General features: G+C 41.3%; 1 protein-coding gene across 3 annotated transcripts in view; it reads right to left on the bottom strand.

The window, feature by feature from the left end:
* The window catches only part of rheb (Ras homolog, mTORC1 binding), a 95,052-nt gene extending 72,507 nt beyond the window's left edge, over positions 1 to 22,545 (bottom strand). Inside the window, exon 1 of one of the 3 annotated variants that reach the window (XM_059971837.1) lies at positions 22,132 to 22,545. In XM_059971837.1, coding sequence (XP_059827820.1) covers positions 22,132 to 22,183 — 52 coding nt within the window. In that variant the 5' untranslated portion in view covers positions 22,184 to 22,545. Of the gene's footprint in view, positions 1 to 21,048; positions 21,119 to 22,131 lie in introns of those variants that run through there. The other 2 variants (XM_059971836.1, XM_059971835.1) reach the window with 2 other exon arrangements.
* Between the last annotated feature and the right edge of the window lie 258 nt (positions 22,546 to 22,803).

The raw sequence follows: 22,803 nt of genomic DNA on the forward strand, positions 1-22,803 counted from the left end.
ATCCGCACAATACACAGAATGAGGTCAATGAACTTGCAGCACAGTTACAGATTGGCATGTACAATGTAGTAGGCATCACTGAATCATGGCTGAGAGAAGATTACAACTGGGAGCTTAATGTCCAAGAATGCGTACTGCATTGAAAGGACAGGCAGGAAGGCAGAGGCTGCTCTGTTGGTAAAAAATGAAACTGAATCACTAGAAAGAGGTGATATAGAGTTGGAAGGTGTTGAATGGTTGTGGGTAGAGCTAAGAAACTGCAAGGGTATGAAGACCCTGATGGGAGTTATATACAGACAAAGATATGATCTACAAGTTACAACAGGAGATAGAATATGCATGTCAAAATGGTGGTGTTACAATAGTCATGAGGGATTTCAAAATGCAAGTAGATTGGGGAAAATAATCAGGTTGTTACTGGATTCTAAGAGGTGAAAATTCTAGAATGCGAATGAGGTAGCTTTTTAGAGTAGCCCGTGGTAAAATACTCAAGAATTGATCAGAGAGCTAAGGTAAAAGAGCCTGAAGGGCAAGTGATTATAATATGATTGAATTCACCCTGAAATTTGAGAAGGAGAAACTAAAGTCAGAGCCATCAGTATTACAGGAGGCATGAGACAACTTGGCCGAATTTACTGGAAAAGAGCACTGGCAGGTAGCAATGGGTGGAATTTCTGGAAGCAATTTGGAAGGCACAGGATACATACATCCCAAAGAGGAAGTTTTCTAAAGTAAAGATGACAATCATGGCTAACAAGAGAAGTCAAAGCCAACATAAAAGCCAAGGAGAGCCTTTGAGGAAAGCCACTGCTATAACCCTGGTCATCTCTGAGGCTGAGGTATGCAGATGTTTCCAGCGGGTGGACAGCCGCAAGGCTGTGGGACCGAATGGCGAGTACTCAGGATGGGCGCGGCACAAATGGCAGGTGTGTTTACAGACATTTTTAATCTTCCCTTTCCCAGTGTAGAGTGCCCTTCTGTTTGAATTTATCCACCATTGTCCCTGTACCAAAAACAACAAAGGTAACGTGCCTGAACGACTGGCATCCTGTCACACTCATCTCAATAATAAGCAAATGCTCTGAGAGGCTGGTCAAGGATTACATCTGCAGCTTGCTACCACCCACACTGGACCCCCCCCCCCCCAATTCGTCTGCTGGCACAACCGTTCAACTGACCGCATAAAAGCCATTGCTCTACATACTGTCCTTACATAACTGGAGGAGGAGGATGCTCATGTGAGAATGCTGTTCTACAGTTCGACATTCAACACCATAATTCCATCCAGGCTTGGCCTTGACTCTGCCTTGTGCAGCTGGATCTTGGACTTCATGTCAAATTGCTGGCAGATGGTAAGAGTGGGCTTCCTTACCTCTACCCTTCAGACTCTCAACACAGGAGCCCCCCAGGGCTGCGTACTAAATCCCTTCTTTTACTATCTGTATATCCATGACTGTGTCCCCACCCACATCTCTAATCTAATTAAATCTGCAGACAACACTCTACTGATTGGCCTAATCTCAAACAATAATGAGGTGGCCTACAGGGAAGAAGTCAGAGACTGGTATCAAGTGTAACCCCCGGGTCACCTCAGGCTCGCTCAGCTCGTTCTCGTCTAGGGGGAGCAGCCTTCGGCCCCGCCAAACTGGGTAATCAGCTGGTGTGGATGCTGTGTGATGTCCCCGCCTCGCCCAAAAACAGACAGTACACCATATGCGATTAAATGAGTACAATTTATAAAGGTTACTATAACTAAGTGATTAATAACGATACAGTATATATGAAGAGAAAATTAAAGAAAAGGTGCCAAACTTATCAAAGTCCAAACCACTTCGTGCACAGCCGTTGGAGCTCAATTACTGAAGTCTTCTGGCCACCATTCGATCCCCTCCGAACTCCTCGACTCTCGAAACAGCTCAGGACCCTCCGAGTGGTCAACCAAGCACACCTAGCTTCATCTCCCCCCCCCCCCCCGGAGAATCTCCGGGCCTCGGACCCCCCTTTGGGGTCCGATCCTCGCCCAGCTTAGAGCATTGCGTCCTCTCTCTCGACCCCCTTGCGCCGATCTGCCCAAAAGCCCGTCAACAAAAGCTTACAGACTCAGAAGAAAGAACATTAATCCCCATTTGGTTTACAAAGGAATACCATTCTCGTTATCAGTAAATTAGCATTCCTGCTAGTTAACAAAAGGAAACCCTTTCCCAACAGTAACAAAGAAGAAAAAAAGAAACCCCCTTTACACAAGAAAACAACCTCTCCCTCAATATCGCAAAAACAAAGGAGCTGGTTGTGGATTACAGGAGGAATGGAGACAGGCTAACCCCTATTGACATCAATGGATCTGGGGTTGACAGGACAAACAGCTTTAAGTTCCGAGGCATCCACATCACTGAGGACCTCAGGGATCTGTACTTGGTCCAATGTTGTTTGTCATATACATTAATATGGACGATGGGCTGGTAAATTGGATTAGTAAGTATGCAGATGATACTAAGATAGGTGGCGTTGTGGATAATGAAGTAGGTATTCAAAGTTTGCAGAGAGAGTTAGGCCAGTTAGAAGAGTGGGCTGAACAATGGCAGATGGAGTTTAATGCTGATAAGTGTGAGGTACTATATTTTGGTAGGACTACTCAAAATAGGACATACTTGGTAAATAGTAGGCCATTGAGGAATGCAGTAGAACAGAGTGATCTAGGAATAATGGTGCATAGTTCCCTGAAGGTGGAATCTCATGTGGATAGGGTGGTGAAGAAAGCTTTTGGTATGCTGGCCTTTATAAATCAGAGCATTAAGTATAGGAGTTGGGATGTAATGTTAAAATTGTACAAGGCATTGGTAAGGCCAAATTTGGAGTATTCTGGTCACCAAATCATAGGAAAGATGTCAACAAAATAGAGAGAGTACAGAGGAGATTTACTAGAATGTTACCTAGGTTTCAGCACCTAAGTTACAGAGAAAGGTTGAACAAGTTAGGTCTTTATTCTTTGGAGCGTAGAAGGTTGAGGGGGGACTTGATAGAGGTAGTTAAAATTATGAGGGGGATAGATAGAGTTGACGTGGATAGGCTTTTTCCACTGAGAGTAAGGGAGATTCAAACAAGAGGATGAGTTGAGAGTTAAGGGGCAAAAGTTTAGGGGTAACGCGAGAGGAAACTTCTTTACTCAGAGTGGTAACTGTGTGGAACGACCTTCCAGTAGAAGTGGTAGAAGCAGGCTTGATATTGTCATTTAAAGTAAAATTGGATAGGTATATGGACAGGAAAGGAATGGAGGGTTATGGGCTGAGTGCAGGTCGGTGGGACTAGGTGAGAGTAAGCGTTTGGCACGGACTAGAAGGGCTGAGATGGGCTGTTTCCATGCTGTAATTGTTATATGGTCATATGTTTAAGACAGATTCTTGATTGGCCAGGGCATAAAGTGCTTGGGGGGTTGGGGAGAAGAGGCATGATATCAGGGCTAAGAGGAAAAATAGATCAGCCAAGGTGAAATGGCGGAGCAGAATTTATCGGCCAAAAGGCCTAATTCTGCTCTTATATCTTATGGTCAAAACTTGCTGATCCAATGAACCGCATCACCCAGATTGTTGATATAGATGACAGAAAACAACAGACCCAGCACCAATCCCTGCCACTCTCCACTAGCCACAGGCCTCCAATCGGAAAGGGAACTATGTACTTCAACTCTCAGGCTTCTCCCACTGAGCCAACATTGAATCTAATTTAAAGCCAGAGCCTGCTGTAAAAATATCACAGCTGGAAACCAAACTAGAATTTAATACTATCACCAGTATTTCATAAAGCATGATGATTAGCTTTATTTGTCACATGTACATCGAAGCAGAGTGAAATTTGTCTTTTGCGTCAATGACCAGCAGTCTGAATATGTGCTGGGGGCAGCCTGCAAACATTGCACCTCCAGCATCCCTGCAAAGTACTAACCCTAATCATGCATCTCTGGAACGGGGGGGGGGGGGGGGGGGGGGTGTTAATCACAACCAGAATATAGGTGGTAAGTCAACTATGAGTCACTTATAAGTGGCTAATACACTGTTTCATTTCTAAAAGGGTTTATCTAATGCATTTAAACACACAGCGTATATTTTCCTTGCATGAATATAGTGATAAGTCAATTATAACTCACTATTAAGTCAATAGCATCATAACATTTGGATATTAAACACACAGCCTAAATTTTCCTCGTATGAACATATAAAATCATTGCAACACAGCAGAGAGAGGCCAAGCTAAGAGCCAGAGGTCCCCGTACTAGGGCCATGGCAGTCGCAGTCCGGAGAGAAAGGCCGACAAAAGTTAGGCTCGAGGGATGACTTTCAGTAGATCGCAGCAAAGTAGCTGCTCTGCTATTTACGAAACCCTGAGCCCGAATTAGGTCGTCTGCAAATATTTTAGCACCGGGTTCCCCACAAACATTCTGTGTGCTAACTGGGTTTAGAGGCAGCGCCCATCTGTCCGCGCTCCAGGCCAGTAGCAACGGCACTTCTCATCCGCTGCGCAAGGCCAACCAGTGATCCCTGGCGCTAGGGTATCACTGCGTTTAGGCAACTGATGTCCTCGTGTCGGTAATGACCTCACGTGCATTCAAGTTCAACAGTGGGCGTGACAGGGAATGGGGAAAGGTGCAGCTGACTCATATTTTATATCGACAAATCATATCATTTCCTCGCAGACTGGTGGTTGTGGACCACTGTCTTACCCTATCATTCCCGCCACTGCAACCCCCACCCCTAGCAAACACAGACACACAAAAACCAGGCAGAAGATACAAAAGCCTGAAAGCATCTACCTCCAGGCTCAAGGACAGCTTCAATACCACTATTTTAAGACTACTGAATAGCCCCCTAGTGCAAGATGAACTCTTGACCTCACAATTCACCTGGCCATGGTCTTGCACCCTTGCTGTCTGCCTGCACTCCCTCCCTGTAACTGCAGCACTACACTCTGTTATTGTTTTCCTCTGGCTGGTCTCAATGCACTGCTGAAATGAAATCTGTATGGATGGCTAAAATTAAAACCCTCTACCCCAGTATGTACAACAATATAAACCAATTTATTACCCCTTTAGATTCTCTTGAGAGCTGCTGCCCTTTACTCTGCATTTACCTCTTGTTTATTGGGCATAAACTTCCCAAGCATTTAATTTACACTAACAGCAGACAATAAAAACAGAGTAGATTTGTGAATATAACTTTAAAATTTCCAACCTGGACCATTTCGGATGTACAAAGACAAACTACCTTCTCTACTAACATCCCAACTTGACTTTGTTGAAACATGCTGTGAAAATAATTAATGCTAATGCCTAAAGCAGCAGTTTATACTCTGCAATTACTTCTATGTAGCTGAAATTAACAACCTTTTGCATAAACATTGAAAAAAGCCTTTTTTAAAAATTACATGCACTCAAATGTGCATGCCATTTTAAGGTCAGAGGTTTTGAATTAGAAAATATCTAACACCAGCTTCTGATGAAGGTGTCTGTTACATAACTACTGACTTGATAAGAATGCTGGGTGGAAAAACAGCTTTCATTCAGACATTTAATCATAACTAGAAATACAGTTTCAGGGTTGTACTGACGCTTGGTTTATTAGATGTACAGATTACACAGCTATTATTCCAGAGCATGAAAATATACATTAAACAATTCATAACCTGCTCATCAAAAGCACTTATGCATTTCACCCTGGCTCATAATGTAGGCCTAATTAATTCATCAAAAGATACTATGTTGTGATAGAGGCATTAATCTCAGTAGAAAGAATTCTTACCAGAGCATCATTCATTATTTCAAAAATATTTTGTGCTTTCTGCTCCATTTCTAACAGGCATTATGCTATTTCTTTCACTGCAGCGTTTGCAAGCAAAGTATGTGCATGACTGTTCCAGCTGAGATGGTAGTGATCAGTTGGCCTTTTTGCTAAAGGTGTTCCAATAGCAGCCTGGAAGAGGAAACGCTAGGGATTGGACTCAGCAATGAAGGAAAGGCAAGCACTTTTCCAGGTCAAGATGAGATGCAACTTGGAAACTGACCTGATGTGCTCATGACTTGCTACCCATGCCCTCTGTACTGAGGGTTAGAAAGTGTTGTCGGATTAACATTACAAGTGCACATTGTAGACAGTGCATTCTGTGGCATTTTCTGGTGGTAGGTGAATTTAATGTTTTGACTGGTGGATGTATTTTAATTAAACAGATTTCTTTGTCCTGCACAGAGTCAGAGTTGTTCAACATGGAAACACCTCAATAATAAATAAATGCTTTGAGAAGCTGGTCAAGGATTACATCTGTAGCGTGCTACCATCCAAACTGGACCCCCTACAAGTCACCTACCAACACAACCGATCGACAGATGACGTAATAGCCAATGTTCTACACACCGTCCTCACACATCTGGAGAAGGATGCTTATGCGAGAATGCTGTTCTTAGACTACAGTTCAGCATTCAACACCGTAATTCCATCCAAGCTCGGCAGGAAGCTCAGAGACCTCGGCCTCAACCCTGTCTTGTGCAGCTGGATTCTGGACTTCCTGTAAGATTGCAGCTAGTAAGAGAAGGCACTCTCACCTCCATCCCTCAGACTCTCAACACAGGGGCCGTTCAGGGCTGTGTTCTAAATCCCCTCCTTTACTCCCTGTACATCCATAACTGTGTCACCACCCACGGCTCTAATCTGCTAATTAAATTTGCTGATGACACTACACTGATTGGCTTAATCTCAAACAATAATTCCTGGGATGTCTGGACTGTCTTACGCAGGGAGGTTAGAGAGACTGGTCTTGTACACGCTGGAATTAAGGAGATTGATAGGGGATCTGATTGCAACATATAAGATTATTAAGGGATTGGACAAGATAGAGGCAGGAAATATGTTCCAGATGCTGGAAGGAGTCCAGTACCAGAGGGCTTGGTCTGAGAATAAGGGGTAGGTCATTTAGGACAGAGTTAAGGAAAAACTTCTTCTCCCAGAGAGTTATGGGGGTGTTGAAAGCACTGCCTCAGAAGGCAGTGGAGGCCAATTTTCTGGATGCTTTCAAGAAGGAGCTAGATAGGTATCTTATGGATAGGGGAATCAAGGGATATGGGGACAAGGTAGGAACCGGGTATTGATAGTAGATGATCAGCCACGATCTCAGAATAGCGGTGCAGGCTCGAAGGGCCAAATGGTCTACTTCTGCACCTATTGTCTATAATAACAGGGAAGAAGTCACCTCCCTGACACAGTGGCGTCAAGAAAACAACCTCTCCCCCAATGTCACAAAAACAGAGGAATGTGGATTACAAGAGGAATGGAGACAGGCCAACTCCTATTGACATCAAAAGATCTGGAGTTGAGAGGGTAAACAGCTTCAAGATCCTCGGCATCCACACCACCAAGGACCTCATGTGGTCTGTACAAACCAGCTGTCTGGTGAAAAAAGCACAACAGTGCCTCTTTCATCTCAGACAGTTGAGGAAGTTTGGTATGGGCCACCAAATCCTTTCTACGGGGGTACAATTGAGAGCATCCTGACTAGCTACATCACTGCCTGGTATGGGAACTATACCTCCCTCAATTGCAGGATTCTGCAGAGAGTGGTGTGGACAGCCCAGTGCATCTGTAGTTGTGAATTTCCCATGATCCAGGACACTTACAAAGGCAGGTGTGAGAAGAAGGCCCGAAGGATCATTGGGGACCCAAGTCACACCAACCACGGTCTATTCCAGCTGCTACCATCCAGGAAACGGTACCCCAACATAAAAGCCAGGACCAACAGGCACCAGGCCATCATGCTGATTTGAGTGTATTATTGTTACACTGACTGTTCTATTTATTATAAATTACAATGATTGCACATTGCACATTTAGATGGAGGCATAACGTAAAGACTTTTACTCCTCATGTATGTGAAAGATGTAAGAAAGAAAGTCAATTCAGTTCTTAGCTTAGTCCATTAATGTCTTAACAAACTTAACAGCAATTTTGGAAACAACTTGAAGAACTCTGGTGTACAGGTCACTACAAAGATCATAAAAATAATTATTTGCACTTAAATATCAAGGTTCATTTTAATAGATTAAAAAGTCAGAGGTGGTGTCGTAAAACAAAATGCTTCAAAAATTTACAACATTGAAAAATCCTAACAATGAAGACAAGCACAATTACTGTTAATAGTATGCTTGTGAAAATACCATTTAATGATAAATTATGGACCGACAACTTTGAACTAAGACTACTGTCGTAAATTTTCACTTCTGACTGATCAGCTCAGATTTCAAGACTTGAAAGCTTTTGTCATAACACACCGATTGGATGCACTCACTAGACATATGGAACTTGTGTACTCAGCGGCAGAGTAAATTTTCCATTTTCACAAGGACCAGTTGCTTGGTTCAAAATAAACTAATTAGGTCAGTATAAACCCATGTGCCAACAGCAAGATTCATTTCTTCTATAGAACACCTAATCCAAGCAAAAGTTTCAAAATTTGGTTACCACTCCAAATTCAAGAACTTGCCCACCATTGTACAGCTGCATTTCCTATTACTGGTTTCAACAATGAGGAACAAGGAAGCACCTTTAGTACTATAACTCCATGGTATTTACTTCATTGAACAGAGATGTGGAACTTCCTTACGTACTTGCATGCTAATTCCACATTGAGAGACTAATCAGTTCCCAAATTCCTGCAAACACTTTGCTTAAGGTCATTTAAGCATTTTCCATCTGAAGAATGTGCCTAGCCTACTTGTTTCAAAAGGCTGAGCTACACATCAGAATCAGAATCAGGTTTAATACCACCAACACATCATGAAATTTATTAACTTAGCAGCAGCAGTACAATGCAATATATAAATATAGAAAAATCAAATTATAGTATATATAAAATAATTAAGATAAGTAGTGCAAAAACAAAATTAAAACTAGTGACATAGTGTTGATGGGCTCAATGTCCATTCAGAAATCAGATGGCAGAGGGAAAGAAGCTGTTCCTGAATTGCTGAGTGTGTGCCTTCAGGCTTCTGTACCTCTTTCCTAACGAAAAGAGGGCATGCTTTGAGTGGGGGGAGGTTCCTTAATAATGGACACTGCTTTTCTGAAGACGTCTAGGATACTACATAGGCTAGTGCCCACGGAGCTAACTAATCTTACATCTCTCTGCAGTTTACTTTGATCCTGTGCATTAGCTCCACCACACCCCCCCCCCCATATCAAACAGTGATGCAGCCAGTCAGAATATGCTCCATGGTACATCTGTATAAGTTTCAGTGTTATATAGTCCACCATCTTGCCTTCTTTATAGCTGTACTGACAGCTACATTCGGAGGAAACAGTACTAAAGACACCAAAAGGCCATTTCAAATGTTATGATTTCGCTCCTGGCCAGAAAATAAATTTTATAACATGTGAAGTTAGCAAGCTATTTAAATATTCCACAGTGCATTATTACCCTGTTGGAATTGTGAAGTCATGTACCTGTATAACCAATTGCAACTTGCTGAGTTTATCATTAGAATTTATCTGTTCAGCAGCGTATCGCCATTGCTTTCCCCGTGAAGCATTATGTATTCAGCAACAGCAGTGCATTTTTGTTTCTGCTCTGGATCCAAGACTGCAGGACAACATGCTCTCAATACATATGGAGCTGACCTATGGCGATAGAGATATAATCAAGACCAACCACGGTTGCCAAACAAAGCAGAGTGACAAGAACACTCAGACCAAGCAGGGTTTTTTTAAACATGTGGCCCCACCACAATTAAGCTGTAAAAACACTGCTTTCTTAAAAAAAATCACAACATTCAACTGTACAGCAACCTAAAAACTAATAAACACAAGAGATTCTGCAGATGCTGGAAATCTAGAGCAACATACAGATAATGCTAGACGCAGGGGTCAGCAACCTTTAGCACTGAAAGAGCCACTTGGACCCGTTTCCCACAGAAAAGAAAACACTGGGAGCTGCAAAACCCATTTGACATTTAAAATGAAATAACACTGCATACAACGTTTTTTTTTGCCTTTATGCTATGTATAAAAAACTATAATGTGTTGCATTTATGAAATTGATGAACTCCTGCAGAGAAAACGAAATTACATTTCTGCATGCAACAAAAACATTTTGACCTCCGAAAAAAAGACGTTGGGTTGAAGGTTACTTTTAAGTAAAATACTCAACGTCTATTTGAGTCCTTCTTGTATTTATGAAAAACGCCGAACTTAAATTTGCCGCCAGCAGCAAACCAAAAATAACGTCAGCCAGCTGTCAACCTGAAAAATAAAAGGACTATTTCACTGAACAATGAAAAAATATGAATATACGTAAAATAATAGGCAATTAAAATATTTATCATACTTGGTCAGGTTGACTCACACCTGACAATGCAGTCGTATTCAGTAGGAATGGATCGATGCTTAGGGGAATGACCGGGAAGGATAATGTGTTTTTTTCCTCTCTGAACTCACAGAAGCATTTCCCAAACGATGTTTGCATTGCGATGATTGCAGAATGTAAATACTCCGAATTTATCATGTCGTGACCTTGTTTGAACTCTCTCAAATTGGGGAAGTGAGACAATGTGCCTTTCTGTAAATCTCTGGCAAGCACTGTTAACTTGCGCTCGAATGCCAAAACATCCTCCAACATGTGTAGGGCTGTACGTCCTTTCCCCTGAAGAGCTGTGTTCAGCGTGTTCAGGTGCGCTGTCATGTCTACCATGAAGTGTAGCTTTTCCAGCCACTCTGGCTGTTCCAGCTCAGGAAAGGTGAGCCCTTTGCTGCCCAGGAAAGTTTTCACTTCTTCCAGACACACGACAAAGCGTTTCAGCACCTCCCCTCTGGACAGCCAGCGATAAAAACACGTTGTAGCGGTGTGCTACACGCAGTCAGTAAACTGCAGTCAAAGATAGCTTTATTCAAACTAAACAGCCTTGCTTTTAAGCCTCCCTCAACCCGCCCCCCCATGGGCGCAGATGCTGCAAAAGACACGTACTCACAAACCCCCGTAGGCTATCTCCCTTAGCCTGAACGCTGGCTAATTGTGAGCCGGTTCCAATGTGCCAGGAAATGGGTCGCCACAATGTCTTATTTAGATTGTACAAGATCACCATAATCTTCGAATTTAGAATTACATTTCAAAAACTAACAAACTAACATAAAATACATTTTAATTAAATACTGACCAATCATTTCCCAAAGCAACAGGGAGCCGCAGCACAGCGGTAAAAGAGCCGCATGTGGCTCCGGAGCCGCGGGTTGCCGACCCCCGTGCTAGAGGAATGCAGCAGGTCAAGCAGCACCTATGGACAGTAACGAACAGATTGATCTGGGAGTAGGTTAAAAGTTCAGTACAACATCTTGGGACAAAGGGCCTGTACTGTTCTATGCTCTATGCAGCCTTCATAATGAATAAAGGTATATACTGACTATGGAATAAAGAGAGTATATGAATGTAAACTAAAGGTTACAAAAACACATTAAATAATTGTTGTACTCCACAGCTTTATTTATACTATGTAAATATTTGCTGATTTATAACAGTATTCTGAAACATTGCTATGTCCCACTAAGGTAGTAGAGCAGTTTGTGAACATAAATCTCCAGCTCAACAAAGTTTTGTTTTGCTTCATTTAAATTATTTAACAAAGATCTGTTGCAATGAAAGGCAAGGAACACATTTTGAAATCACTTTTTTCTAGTAACACTGACTCAATCACAAGGAAAGAAGCCTGTTAACCATACTATTTAAATAGGGGAAAACACACAAACACCTGTGCTCTTCCACTTGACAGTAATGGCCACTGGATGAATGACTTGTAAGTTATAGTTTGTCAAAACAGACAGCTTGCTTTTGATTTATTCCGTCATTAAAAGGTGATTGACTAGGTTCTGGCTTCTTTCCACACTATCCACTAACTGATATACAACTTTTTTTTTGCAAAATGCTTTATTTTAGGTATTTTAGGAGAGCTTAATTCAAAGAGAACAATTATTCAGGGAACATATGATTTAAGAACCCTAAAAGTATACATTGCGAGGTGCTGCTTATAAAGAATGACTGTTTCAGTTTGAAACAAATACCTACATTTCTCCAAGTTCAAATAAGACCATAAGACATGGGAGCATAATTATGGCGTTCTGCCTGTCAAGTCAAACTTGAGTTTCTAGAAGGTATTGGGACCTAGAAGCAAAAGAAAATAAAATTTAAAAGTAATAGCAAGAATCCACTGTTAGACTGGATGGAACCTACTGCTTGAGTGCTGCTTCTGCCCGGAACATTGGGCGGACCCTATAGCATCACAGTGGCAGTCCAGGAACAGCGTTGGAATCTGCGGTAAGATGCTGAACTTTAAATAACTTGAGAGATTCTTTCATGGAAAAGAGCACTGCTGTCACTATGTTTGGGTTAGCGCTAGCTTCGCCACGGGGATCTTCGCCGCAGGCACTTCTCGGAAATGGCATGAGGCTTAAGAAGAGCTCATGGACCTTCCGGAGGGTTCACCTGGTTTGAAAACATAATGGTTGGAGACCATGATGGTCCATTCGAGAAATGGAGACTGTGCAGGTCGGAATTCGTCTACAAAGTCCGAGAGGCAGCCAGCGTTTTCACCTTATGACGGATTACTAATGACTAAGGATTAATGACTAGACTAATGACTGATGGAACTAATGGAACTATCAAACTGCCGCACTTGCGAGAAACAAAAGGAGGAAAAAGGAAAAGTTGTTTGGTCATTGAGTGGAATCCAGTTAAAAAACCTTCGGGTAGGCGCATTCAATCTCTTTCAAGTGGGGAAGCTACACATGTTCAAAGAAGAACAAGAATTCCAACTTGACTGATCCATTGTCTCTCTCAACCCCATTATCCTGCCTTCTCCCTGTAACCTTTGATGCTTCTTCCCCAATAAAGAACCATTCAATCACTGCTTTAAATATACCCAATGACCCATAGCCATCTGTGGCAATGATTCAACAACTCAGGCTAAAAATTTTCCTCCTCAACGCTGTTCTGAACGGATGCTCTTCTATTTAGAGGTTGTACCCTCTGGTCCTAGATTCCCCCAGTACTGGAAACATTCACTCTATCCATCATCATGCCAAAGTAACAAATATAAACACTTTTAATGACAGAATATCAAATACTATTGACAACAAAGAATACAATGGATCGATTGTTTTACATGGTTTATACACTGCAGAAAATATTCCGCTAAACCAGAGACCTGCTACACGAACATTACAAAATTAAACTGATTTTGCCATATTTAATTGCCAGCTTTATTTGAAGGTCAATTAATATGCTGAACATTAGATCCATTTTGGGAGACAGACAGACAAAATCTGAGGGCAACATGATTTCTAAATTAAGTGTACAGGATTTGAAGTTAATAGACCTCCAAATTAAAAGCTCATGGGTCAACATATAAACTGCTCTATTTTAAGCAAATTATTATTTTAACTTCATAATACTGCACAGAAGTATCATATTCAGTTTTAAATTATGATTGCATTTTCATTTAAACTGCAAATATAATGATAAATTAAATGTCATTTAGATATATATCCACATAAATATTGTCAGTACAAAGTGTCTGCAATTTTTTTGTGGCTGAGATGGGAGAAATTTTTTTTAAATGCCATTTTTAGAAATTCATTCTTAGCTTAAGCTGGAGTAATTTTCTATAGAAAAAATATTTTTTAATTATTATAAAGAGCAGAGTAACTGCAGAATTAGAGAGATGTAACAAACTTTTACACCCAAATGGCAGGGGAAAAATCTGAATGTCTGGAGAAGCAGAACCCTTCACATTAAAGCGCATAGCTTAAGAGCAGTGAAAGCCTTTACTGGCAGTATAAATGATGAACTGAAGGGTGGCATAAATTGCCAGTGACACCTATCGAGACAAAGGCCGGCATCTGTAGCAATCAAACACAATGACGTGGATCTGAAATCACACATAGGCCAGTCAGCAAAGGAATTCTCTTCATAAAAGGCATTATCAGGGATCATCTTAATTCTAACATTTCAGTAACGTTGAAAGAATGCCATGGCACTGAATCAGATTTGGATTAATGAATTTCAGTTACAGCTACTATAATTTATATTTCAGTAATTCTCAGCTCCTCAAACCCAAGTTTGTAGGAGTCACTGGTCTAGAAACAATGATTCCACTAGAATGTGACAGTTGGGTGACCTTTGACAAGATGGGAATTGTGGGTCAAACATCAGGAGTATCACGAAGAGTGTAACAGCTGCATTTGACAACAGAACATAGAATATCACTGCACAATGCAGGCTATTCAGCCCACAATTTTGTACTGACCTCTAAATCTACCTTATCTAACCCTTCCCTCCTACGGGGTTCTCCATTTTTTTTTCATCTATGTGCCTAATGCATTTGCCTCTAATCCCACCGCTGGCAGCGTGTCGCAACACCCAGCATGTAAAAACACTACTGCTGACCTACCCCACCTATACATTCCTCCAGTCACCTTAAAATGATGCCATTGGGAAAACGCCTCTGGTTGTCTATGCCTCTTGTGTTGTAAACCTCTATCATCACCTCTCATACTCTTACTCCAAGGAGAAAGGCCCTAGCTACATGCTTCCAATCCAGTCAGCAACCCAGTAAATCTCCTCTGCATCTCTTCAAAAGCTTCCACATCCATGATAAAGTGACCAGAACTAAGCACGAAACTTCCAAGTGGTCTAACCAGTTTTACAGAGCTGCAACATAATGGCTCAGACTAGATGGGCCAAAGGGCCTGTTTCTGTGCTGTAGTTGTCTGTGACTGATCATCTCACGGCTTTTGAACTCAAATCTCCCAACTAATGTAAAGAAATAACCATGTGCCTTTAACACCTCTGGATACTGTACCAGCTAGGAAACATAACCTGAATTTAGTCTAAAAATCTGCTATTAGCATGATCATTTTGTTTAGATTATGTTGAGATTACAGGAGAGAAGCAATGGATGTGACTGACTTGTAGCTAGAGGAAAGGAAGCTGGGGTGAGATTGACAAGAAAAAGGATTAAGGACTCAGTATCAGACTAATATCACTAGCATATGTTGCGAACTTTGCAGCAGCAGTACAATGTAATACATGATAGAGAGATAAAGAAAACTGAATTAGTCAGAGTATAGTAAATAGTTAAATTAAATGAGTGGGGAAAAAAGTATAAGGTAGTGTTCATGGGCTCAACGTCCATTTAGAAATCAGATGGAATAGGGGAAGAAAATGTTCCTGAATAGTTCAGTGTGTGCCTTCAGGCTTCTGTACCTGCTTCCAGACAGTAACAGTGTGAAAAGTGCACAGATAATCAGAACTGTCATGAACATTTTTGGGCAGATGCATAGATAAACCTTAATTTACCTTCAGTTTTGGGAAGATTTCATTAAAGCTCTCAGAGAGTGTGTTGTACAACACAGGCAATTCTTTTAATGTCAACTGAACCTATTTCTACTGTCACACAAATTGGGTTATTTTCCATTAATATCAGAAGACCAAACTAGAGTCAGTTCCAACAGAAGTTCTATTCATTAATAATTATAAGTGTTTGAAGTTGTTGACTGCGTTTATCACATTCTCCCATCAAGTAGGAATATCTGGCTATGGGACAAGGCGCAGTAATGAAGAGAAACAGTATAACCACCATTAATTTTGGAGAGAAATCTGGTGATTGTCCTATCATATACAGATAACAACACCTTAGATACAAGGAAAACTAAGATATATAGATTATGAAAATGATGTCATTCATTGTATTTGTATCCTAGCATTCCACTTCAAGAAATTACTTCTCCACTTCTGGCTAGTGGAAAAATGGAATAGTCTTTCACTAGATACATTAATAACAATCACTCACCCAGTTGCCAGAGCATACAACTAAGTTTTTCTATAAAGGATTAGAGTGCTTAATGGTAATCAATACCAGGAACCAAAACAGACAGACCATGCTCAGCCAATGCCTGCCGGACAACCCTTGAAAAGCTCTTTTAAATTGTCAATCCAGTCAATAACCTACTGAAATCAGCATAAAACATTTTAAGACCATCCAAATACCCGAGTAGAAAATTAGCATTGAAGTTGCAAACTTAAATGGTTAAAACAGCATAACACCGCCTCCAGCGAAGACACCTTCAAACGAGAGTTTATATTTAAAGAACTGAAAATACAATTCCACTGTCACCGTTTCCCATCCTATCCAGATCAATAGCATGAGTTCACCTCGTCTTTCACCTTTGCAGACTCCATATTCAACATTCTTCACTGGTCATGAAATGCAGCCTTTTCAGCATTCTGAAAGTAGGTCCTCACAACATCCTTATCTGCTCCATAATGTCCTGCAAGATAGCACCAGGACATGAAAATCACTGCAAGTGGCTCCCTGGAAATCCACTTACTACTGCTTTAATAATCATTTTGTTCTTTAAAATCTAAATTCCCTGTCATTACGAATACAGCAACGCATACAAACAGCATGTAAGACAAGTTTTTCCACTGTATCTCAGTACACGTGACAATAATAAATCAATTCCAGTTCCACTGACTAGAAAGACATGGTTTACACATTAAGACAACCAGGAGTTCAAAATACTTCCAGGCACATTTGTACCTGCTTGAACCTTCCTCAATTTAGTACAATGCATTTGGTGTAAATGTCTACACAAATGAACGCTTCACTCAACTGCTCCATTTAAACAAACACGATCTCAATCCCATCACTTTGTCTGACTCCTACATTGAGCCAAGCTGTCATTAGCTTCCGACACCACCCCAGAGAGACTAATTCATCAAGCTGGCACAATGCTTCCCCTCTGCACAGCACCACACTTTTCCGGACAGGCAACCAGGGTTCAACTCCTGCCACTGCCTGTGAGGACTTTGTTCCCTGTGACTGCGAGAGACTCCTACGGGTGTTCTGGCTTCCTCCCACAGTCCAAAGAGAAACCGACTGGTAGGTTAATTGGTCATTTTAAGTTGTCTTGTGATTATGCTAGGATTAAATTGGGGTATTGCTGGGCAGCAAAGAGCCAATTCTGTGCTGTATGCAATAAAATAAAAATTGAGTTCAACAACTTTAGAAAAGCTGCATAGTGTCAGCATACAGAGGTGATTAGGGAAATACCATTAATCCGTAACCACTGCTTTAATTGACTGCATGAAAGAAGATACATCTCTATCATTTAACCATTACAACTTAGTCTTCCTTACACATTACACAATCTGAATATTTTGAGTGACCTATTTTCAAAGTCTATAGATTGCGAAGCAGTTTCAGGTCTGAACAGTAACATCTTTATTTTCATGAGCAACACAAATCCTGCAATACAAAGGAGACATTTGCAGATCTTCAGCTCGACTGCCGAGACGATATGTAGATGCCAATTATGGCAAAATAACAACCATACTGAAAACAAGTATCTGTGGCAAGAAAACAAAATTAACATCCCAGTCAACCTGAAAAATTCACGGTTCTTCTTATTCCACAGAAGCTGTCCAACCTCCTCAACGTTTTCTAGCATTTTCTGCTTTTATTTCAGATATCCAGCATCTGCAGTTTTATTAAATTTTTATTCAAAAACAAAAATACCACAGTCATCAGAAGCCTAAACCCAAGCAAAAACATTACAAGAATGGTCATAAGCAAACTGAACCCCAACAGAAAAAAAATTCACCGTAGTGTACAATTACTAAGATTGACTTTCAATACTTTCTTAAAACAGATAATTTTGGATCTCCCAAACAAGATTAAAAGAGGAAATGGAAACATTTATAAGATTTAACAACATGCCTTACACATCTGTATTTGTTCTTTCCAAGAAGCACTCGATCATCAAAATACCACACAGATTAAGGAAAAGAATTTTGGGGATTTAAAATGAAGTAGAACAAGTGGAGTGGGATTTTCAACCAAGTATAAAGGTATAAAATCCAGAAACATTAAAAATAGATTGACCTTAAAGAAAATGGAGCAACATGCTGAAAAATAAAACTGCAATTCTTGGAAATAAATCTGTAGAGTAATGGTGAGAGATTTAGCTGTGTGGGTATAGCTGGAAACATTTGGTCAGATGTACTCTAGGTATGTACTGAGTGTGATCACTCCAGTTGATTATGTGGTCCTCAGGGGCTCCTCCCTTAATGGCAAACACTTATGTGATGACTGTTTAACATGGGGAGGCTGATGCATGGGCAGCCAGTACACAGTCCTTGACAGATCAGGGTCCAGGGGAATGGTTTGCAGAACGGCTGGAGACCCTTCACCATTGCAGCCTTCCTCCACCTTCACTGTTGTTGCAACATGTCATCTTCCTCCCGCTCTGCCATTGAAGTCTTGGTTGGATTGCTCTTTGACTGGAACCTCCCCCCTTGACCCTACCAGGAACTAAGCTCCAGACCCTCCACCACAAGAAGATGATCTTTGGAGAAGAGCAATTGACGTAGGTCTGACAATAATTGTTACACAATGAAAAATTCACAAGATGCAAATATTTAAGTCAGTCATGTGGCAACAATTCAATAAATAAAAGCATGGTCAAGAGGTTCAGTTGCTGTTTAGATCAAACATCAAACTGTCTTGTTTATTTTTTATTGTAATGCCTGCACTGTTTTGTGCACTTTATGCAGTCCTGGGTAGGTCTGTAGTCTAGTGTAGTTTTTTACATAGTTCAGTCTAGTTTTTGTACTGTGTCATGTAACACCATGGTCCTGAAAAATGTTGTCTCGTTTTTACTATGTGCTGTACCAACAGTTATGGTTGAAATGACAATAAAATGTGACTTGACTTGAGAATGGAGAAGAAATGTGATACAAGTGATTGGTGTCAGATAGGGTGGTTTGAGTATCTCAGAAGCCACTGACCTCCTGGGATTTCCACACTAGTTTCTAAAGTTTACAGAGAATGATGCAAAAAACAAAAATAAATCCAGTGAGAGTTAATGAGAGAGGTCAGAGGAGAATGGGCAGACGGGTTTCAAGCTGACAGGAAGGTAACGCTCACAACCACATGTTACAACAATGATGTGCATCTGAATGCACAACACTTCAAATTTTGAAGTGGATGGGCTACAGCAGCAGAAGACCACACGCATACACTCAGTGGCCACTTTATTAGATAAAGGAGGTATCAAATAAAGTGATCACTGAGTGTAAACCATTCAAAACTAGCTCTAGTAGAACCAATTCAGTTAATGTCCCATACAGTGGGCTATCAGCTCATCATTAGAACATACAAAAATTGGACAAAATCAAGCTGCATATAGAAAGGCTAATGCATTGGATTTAATTCATGGTTGAGTTTAGTATTATGTCAGCTTCCTTGATCTTTTTTCACTCAAATGCACACTACATTTCTAGTGGGAAAAACAATTTAGTAGACAAGTTACAGGTGTTCCCCCCCCCCCTTTATAAAGGTAGAGCATTCCTATGAAACCTTTCTTAAGCCAAAATGGCGTAAAGTGAAGAACCATTAATTTATATGGGAAAAATTTTCATAAAATTGAAACTCCTCTTTGTAATACAAACACAGGTTACTAATGTAGGTCTTTTGTAAAAAGCGAAGTGGTGTAAAGCAAACATTCGTAAAGCGGGGGGGGGGGGGGGACACTTGTACTTCCCATTTATAACTAATGGTTCTAACATTGCATAAAGTGTCTCACTGATGTGAGCATTGATATCTGATGAACATATGTTATCGTGTTATAACAGCTGACATAACCAGTAAAAAGAGGTCACATCCTCACTAGATAGATCAATTTCATACAAAAATACTAGTAAGTTGTCATTGGCAGAGCCTCAGATGGTAACATTGCCTCCTTGCTGACAATCAACTTTGGCGCACCTCAAGGATGCATGCTTGGCCCATAACTCTACCCTCTCTATACCCGTGACTGTGTAGCTATCTATAAATGGCATCTATAAATTTACTGATGACACACCTATTGTTGGCAGAGTTTCAGTTGGTGACGAGGAAGTGTAAAGGAGTGAGATAGATCAGCAGGGCAAGTAGTACCGAAACAACAACCTTTCACTCAACACCAGTAAGACCACGTAATTGATGTGTGGACTTCAGGAAGGGGAAGTCGAGGGAACACATACCAGTCCTCATCCTAATCCATCATTAAGGAACCCCATCACCTAGGACACGTCCACTTCACATCACTACCATCAGGAGTCTGAAGAGACACATTCGTTTTGGGGAACAGCTTCTTCTCCAACAGTAGACTTCTGAATGGCCAATGCACTATTTTTGCTCTTTTTTTGTGTGTGCACATACATATATGCCTACATACACATATATATTTCTTAATGTAATTTGTTTCTTACATATTTCACAGTACTCCTGCTTTAAAACAAATTTCATGACGTTCGGCAGTGATACTAAACTTGATTCTGATCACTGTCAGAATTCCTTTCAACAAAAAACTGAAAATAACAGTGATATAAAGATGCCAACATATCATGAGAAAACAAAAGTATTCACTCTTCCTTTAACATGGCAGCACTGAAAATATATACCACTGCTTCAACATCCAGAATTATGCTCAAACTGTAGACGTCATGATTTTGAAAATATAAAGCAAAATGCCTACCAAGATAGGCATTTACTAACTACAACTAAAGCAATCATTTTAAATGTCTTAACAGCTCAAAAGGATTAAGCAGAACATAACAGTGCAGGTCTTTTCAGCCTATGTTGTTGCGCCAGGTTTTTAAACTCCTCTGAGATCAATGTAAGCCTTCCCTCCTACATAACCCTCCATTCTTCTATCATCCACGTGCCTAGCTGCTCTAACATTCCTGATTAGTAAGTAGATCAAAGGTTATGGGGAGAAGGCAGGGAAAGTGGGCTGAAAAGGCAGACCAGACTCAGTGGGCCAAAAGGCCTAATTCTGCTCCAGTGTTTTTTGGTACATCTTTAAAAGTCTCTTAAATGCCCCTGAGATATCTGCCTCTACCACTAGCCCTGGCAGGACATTCCACGCACCCACAACTCATTGTGCAAACAAACTTACTTCTGACTTTCCTCACTTTCTGACTTACCTATACTTTCCTCAGCTTGAATGTGAGGCAAAACCAGCAAAAATTTCGAATACATCAAGAATCTACTGGTCATATCAAGATTTTCCCCCTGCTGAATGCATCACAGGACTTTATAAGACAGAGAGTTAAACCATACATCATGCAAATTTTAATCTAACCACAATCAAAAAAACTTGAAAGCATATAAATCTTGTTCCATATTTACTTTGTGAAACATAACAATTTCAAAATGCTGCAGACCTGATCTTCCCAGCATCAAATGGATTTAATATGATTGAAAACAATTACTAGGATAGATAAAACTGCTTAAAAATATCGACTAAAACACTATAATCTAAATACTGGTAATAGGCATGCATTAACTTGCATTCACAGAAAACATTCCCCCAAGAGGCTCATTAAATTATGAAATTAAACTCCGATTCATGTCTTTTGTTTAGCCTATTATTTTTAAATTACAAATTCAAGCAAATATGTGCAGTACCTTTACTCTGACAATGTTTGTATCACAATAGCGGGCAGTGAAAATACTAAATACAAAGCTGGCGGCTTGGGGGAGGGGGAGGGTAATTAAGGACGGGAATTCCACGGGGTTAGTTTTCCCACGGAATTCCTTTCTGAGTCGAAACTGCCGGAACAAACCAGAAAAGGGGAGGGGGGGGAAGAGGAAAAAGATGAAAATAAACAATACCACGCAGGATGTGGGGGAAGTTAACCTTAAACGGAAAAGAGCCGAGGAAAATTCGCCACTGCGTCTCAATAAAATTACATAAAGTTGAGTTGGCATGCTGGAACCGGTAGCACACCACCACTCGGTCAAATACCAAAATAAAAAGGTTGAGGAAGGGAGGAAGGTCAGCCATTACCCGAGGTTAGCACACACAGAGTGATCAAATTGGATTTCACTCCAAGGCAGACATTAAGTTAGCAGCTTTACTAGGGGATTTTTTTTTGGTAAAAGCGATCAGCGGTGGACTGTCGCCTCTCTCTCTCTCTCTCTCTCTCACACACACACACTTCTGCCAGAGATTGATGACTTGTCCTTAACGCAGAGCCCGGGCTTGTGCCAGGCGCCTTACTCACCCACGGATCTGTATCCCAGGATCGCAACCTTCCGAGACTTCGGCTGTGGCATGTTAACAACGGCGCCTCAACCCCGCCCCCCAAAATTAAAAACAAAAAGTTTACGGTAGGCGAGCAGAGGAAGATAAAGGTCTCTGGCCGGCGACGGAACCCAATCCCCCCGAAGCAGGGGAAGGAACTTCGAACCCCAGCAGAAAGCAAAACTACATGAATGTGGAGTTTCGCTTTGGCTTCAAAAATAAAAGCACAAGCGAAGTTTGTGAACCGAAGCCAATGAGGCGGTGTCCTGCAGTAAATGTGGGAATATATGCCTGAAGTATTTTCAATTTTGAGCTCATGCGTATCGAAGCGTTGGGAATCGCACAGCGCTCTCTCCCTCTCTCTCTCTCTCTCTCCCTTCCCCCCACCTCCTGCCTCGACCGGAAACCCGCCTCACCAGATGTCACCGCCCCCGCCTCTCGTAGCCCGCTACCCGATTGGGTTACGTTGGGCGTTGGCGGCGGTGTGCTCGCCTTTCCATTGCAGGAATGGGCTATCCATCATCCGCCCGGCCGGCCAGCTGTTGTGCTGTTTGGTTGGCAACCCAGCAGCCAACCAGCCACGCCCCTGCTCTTCGCGCGCTTCACGGTGGCTGCTCGGGAATGGTGCTTAGCTCTGCCAGTCTAGCTCAGT

Source organism: Hypanus sabinus, chromosome 6, assembly GCF_030144855.1.
Source record: "Hypanus sabinus isolate sHypSab1 chromosome 6, sHypSab1.hap1, whole genome shotgun sequence".
Classification (NCBI taxonomy): domain Eukaryota; kingdom Metazoa; phylum Chordata; class Chondrichthyes; order Myliobatiformes; family Dasyatidae; genus Hypanus; species Hypanus sabinus.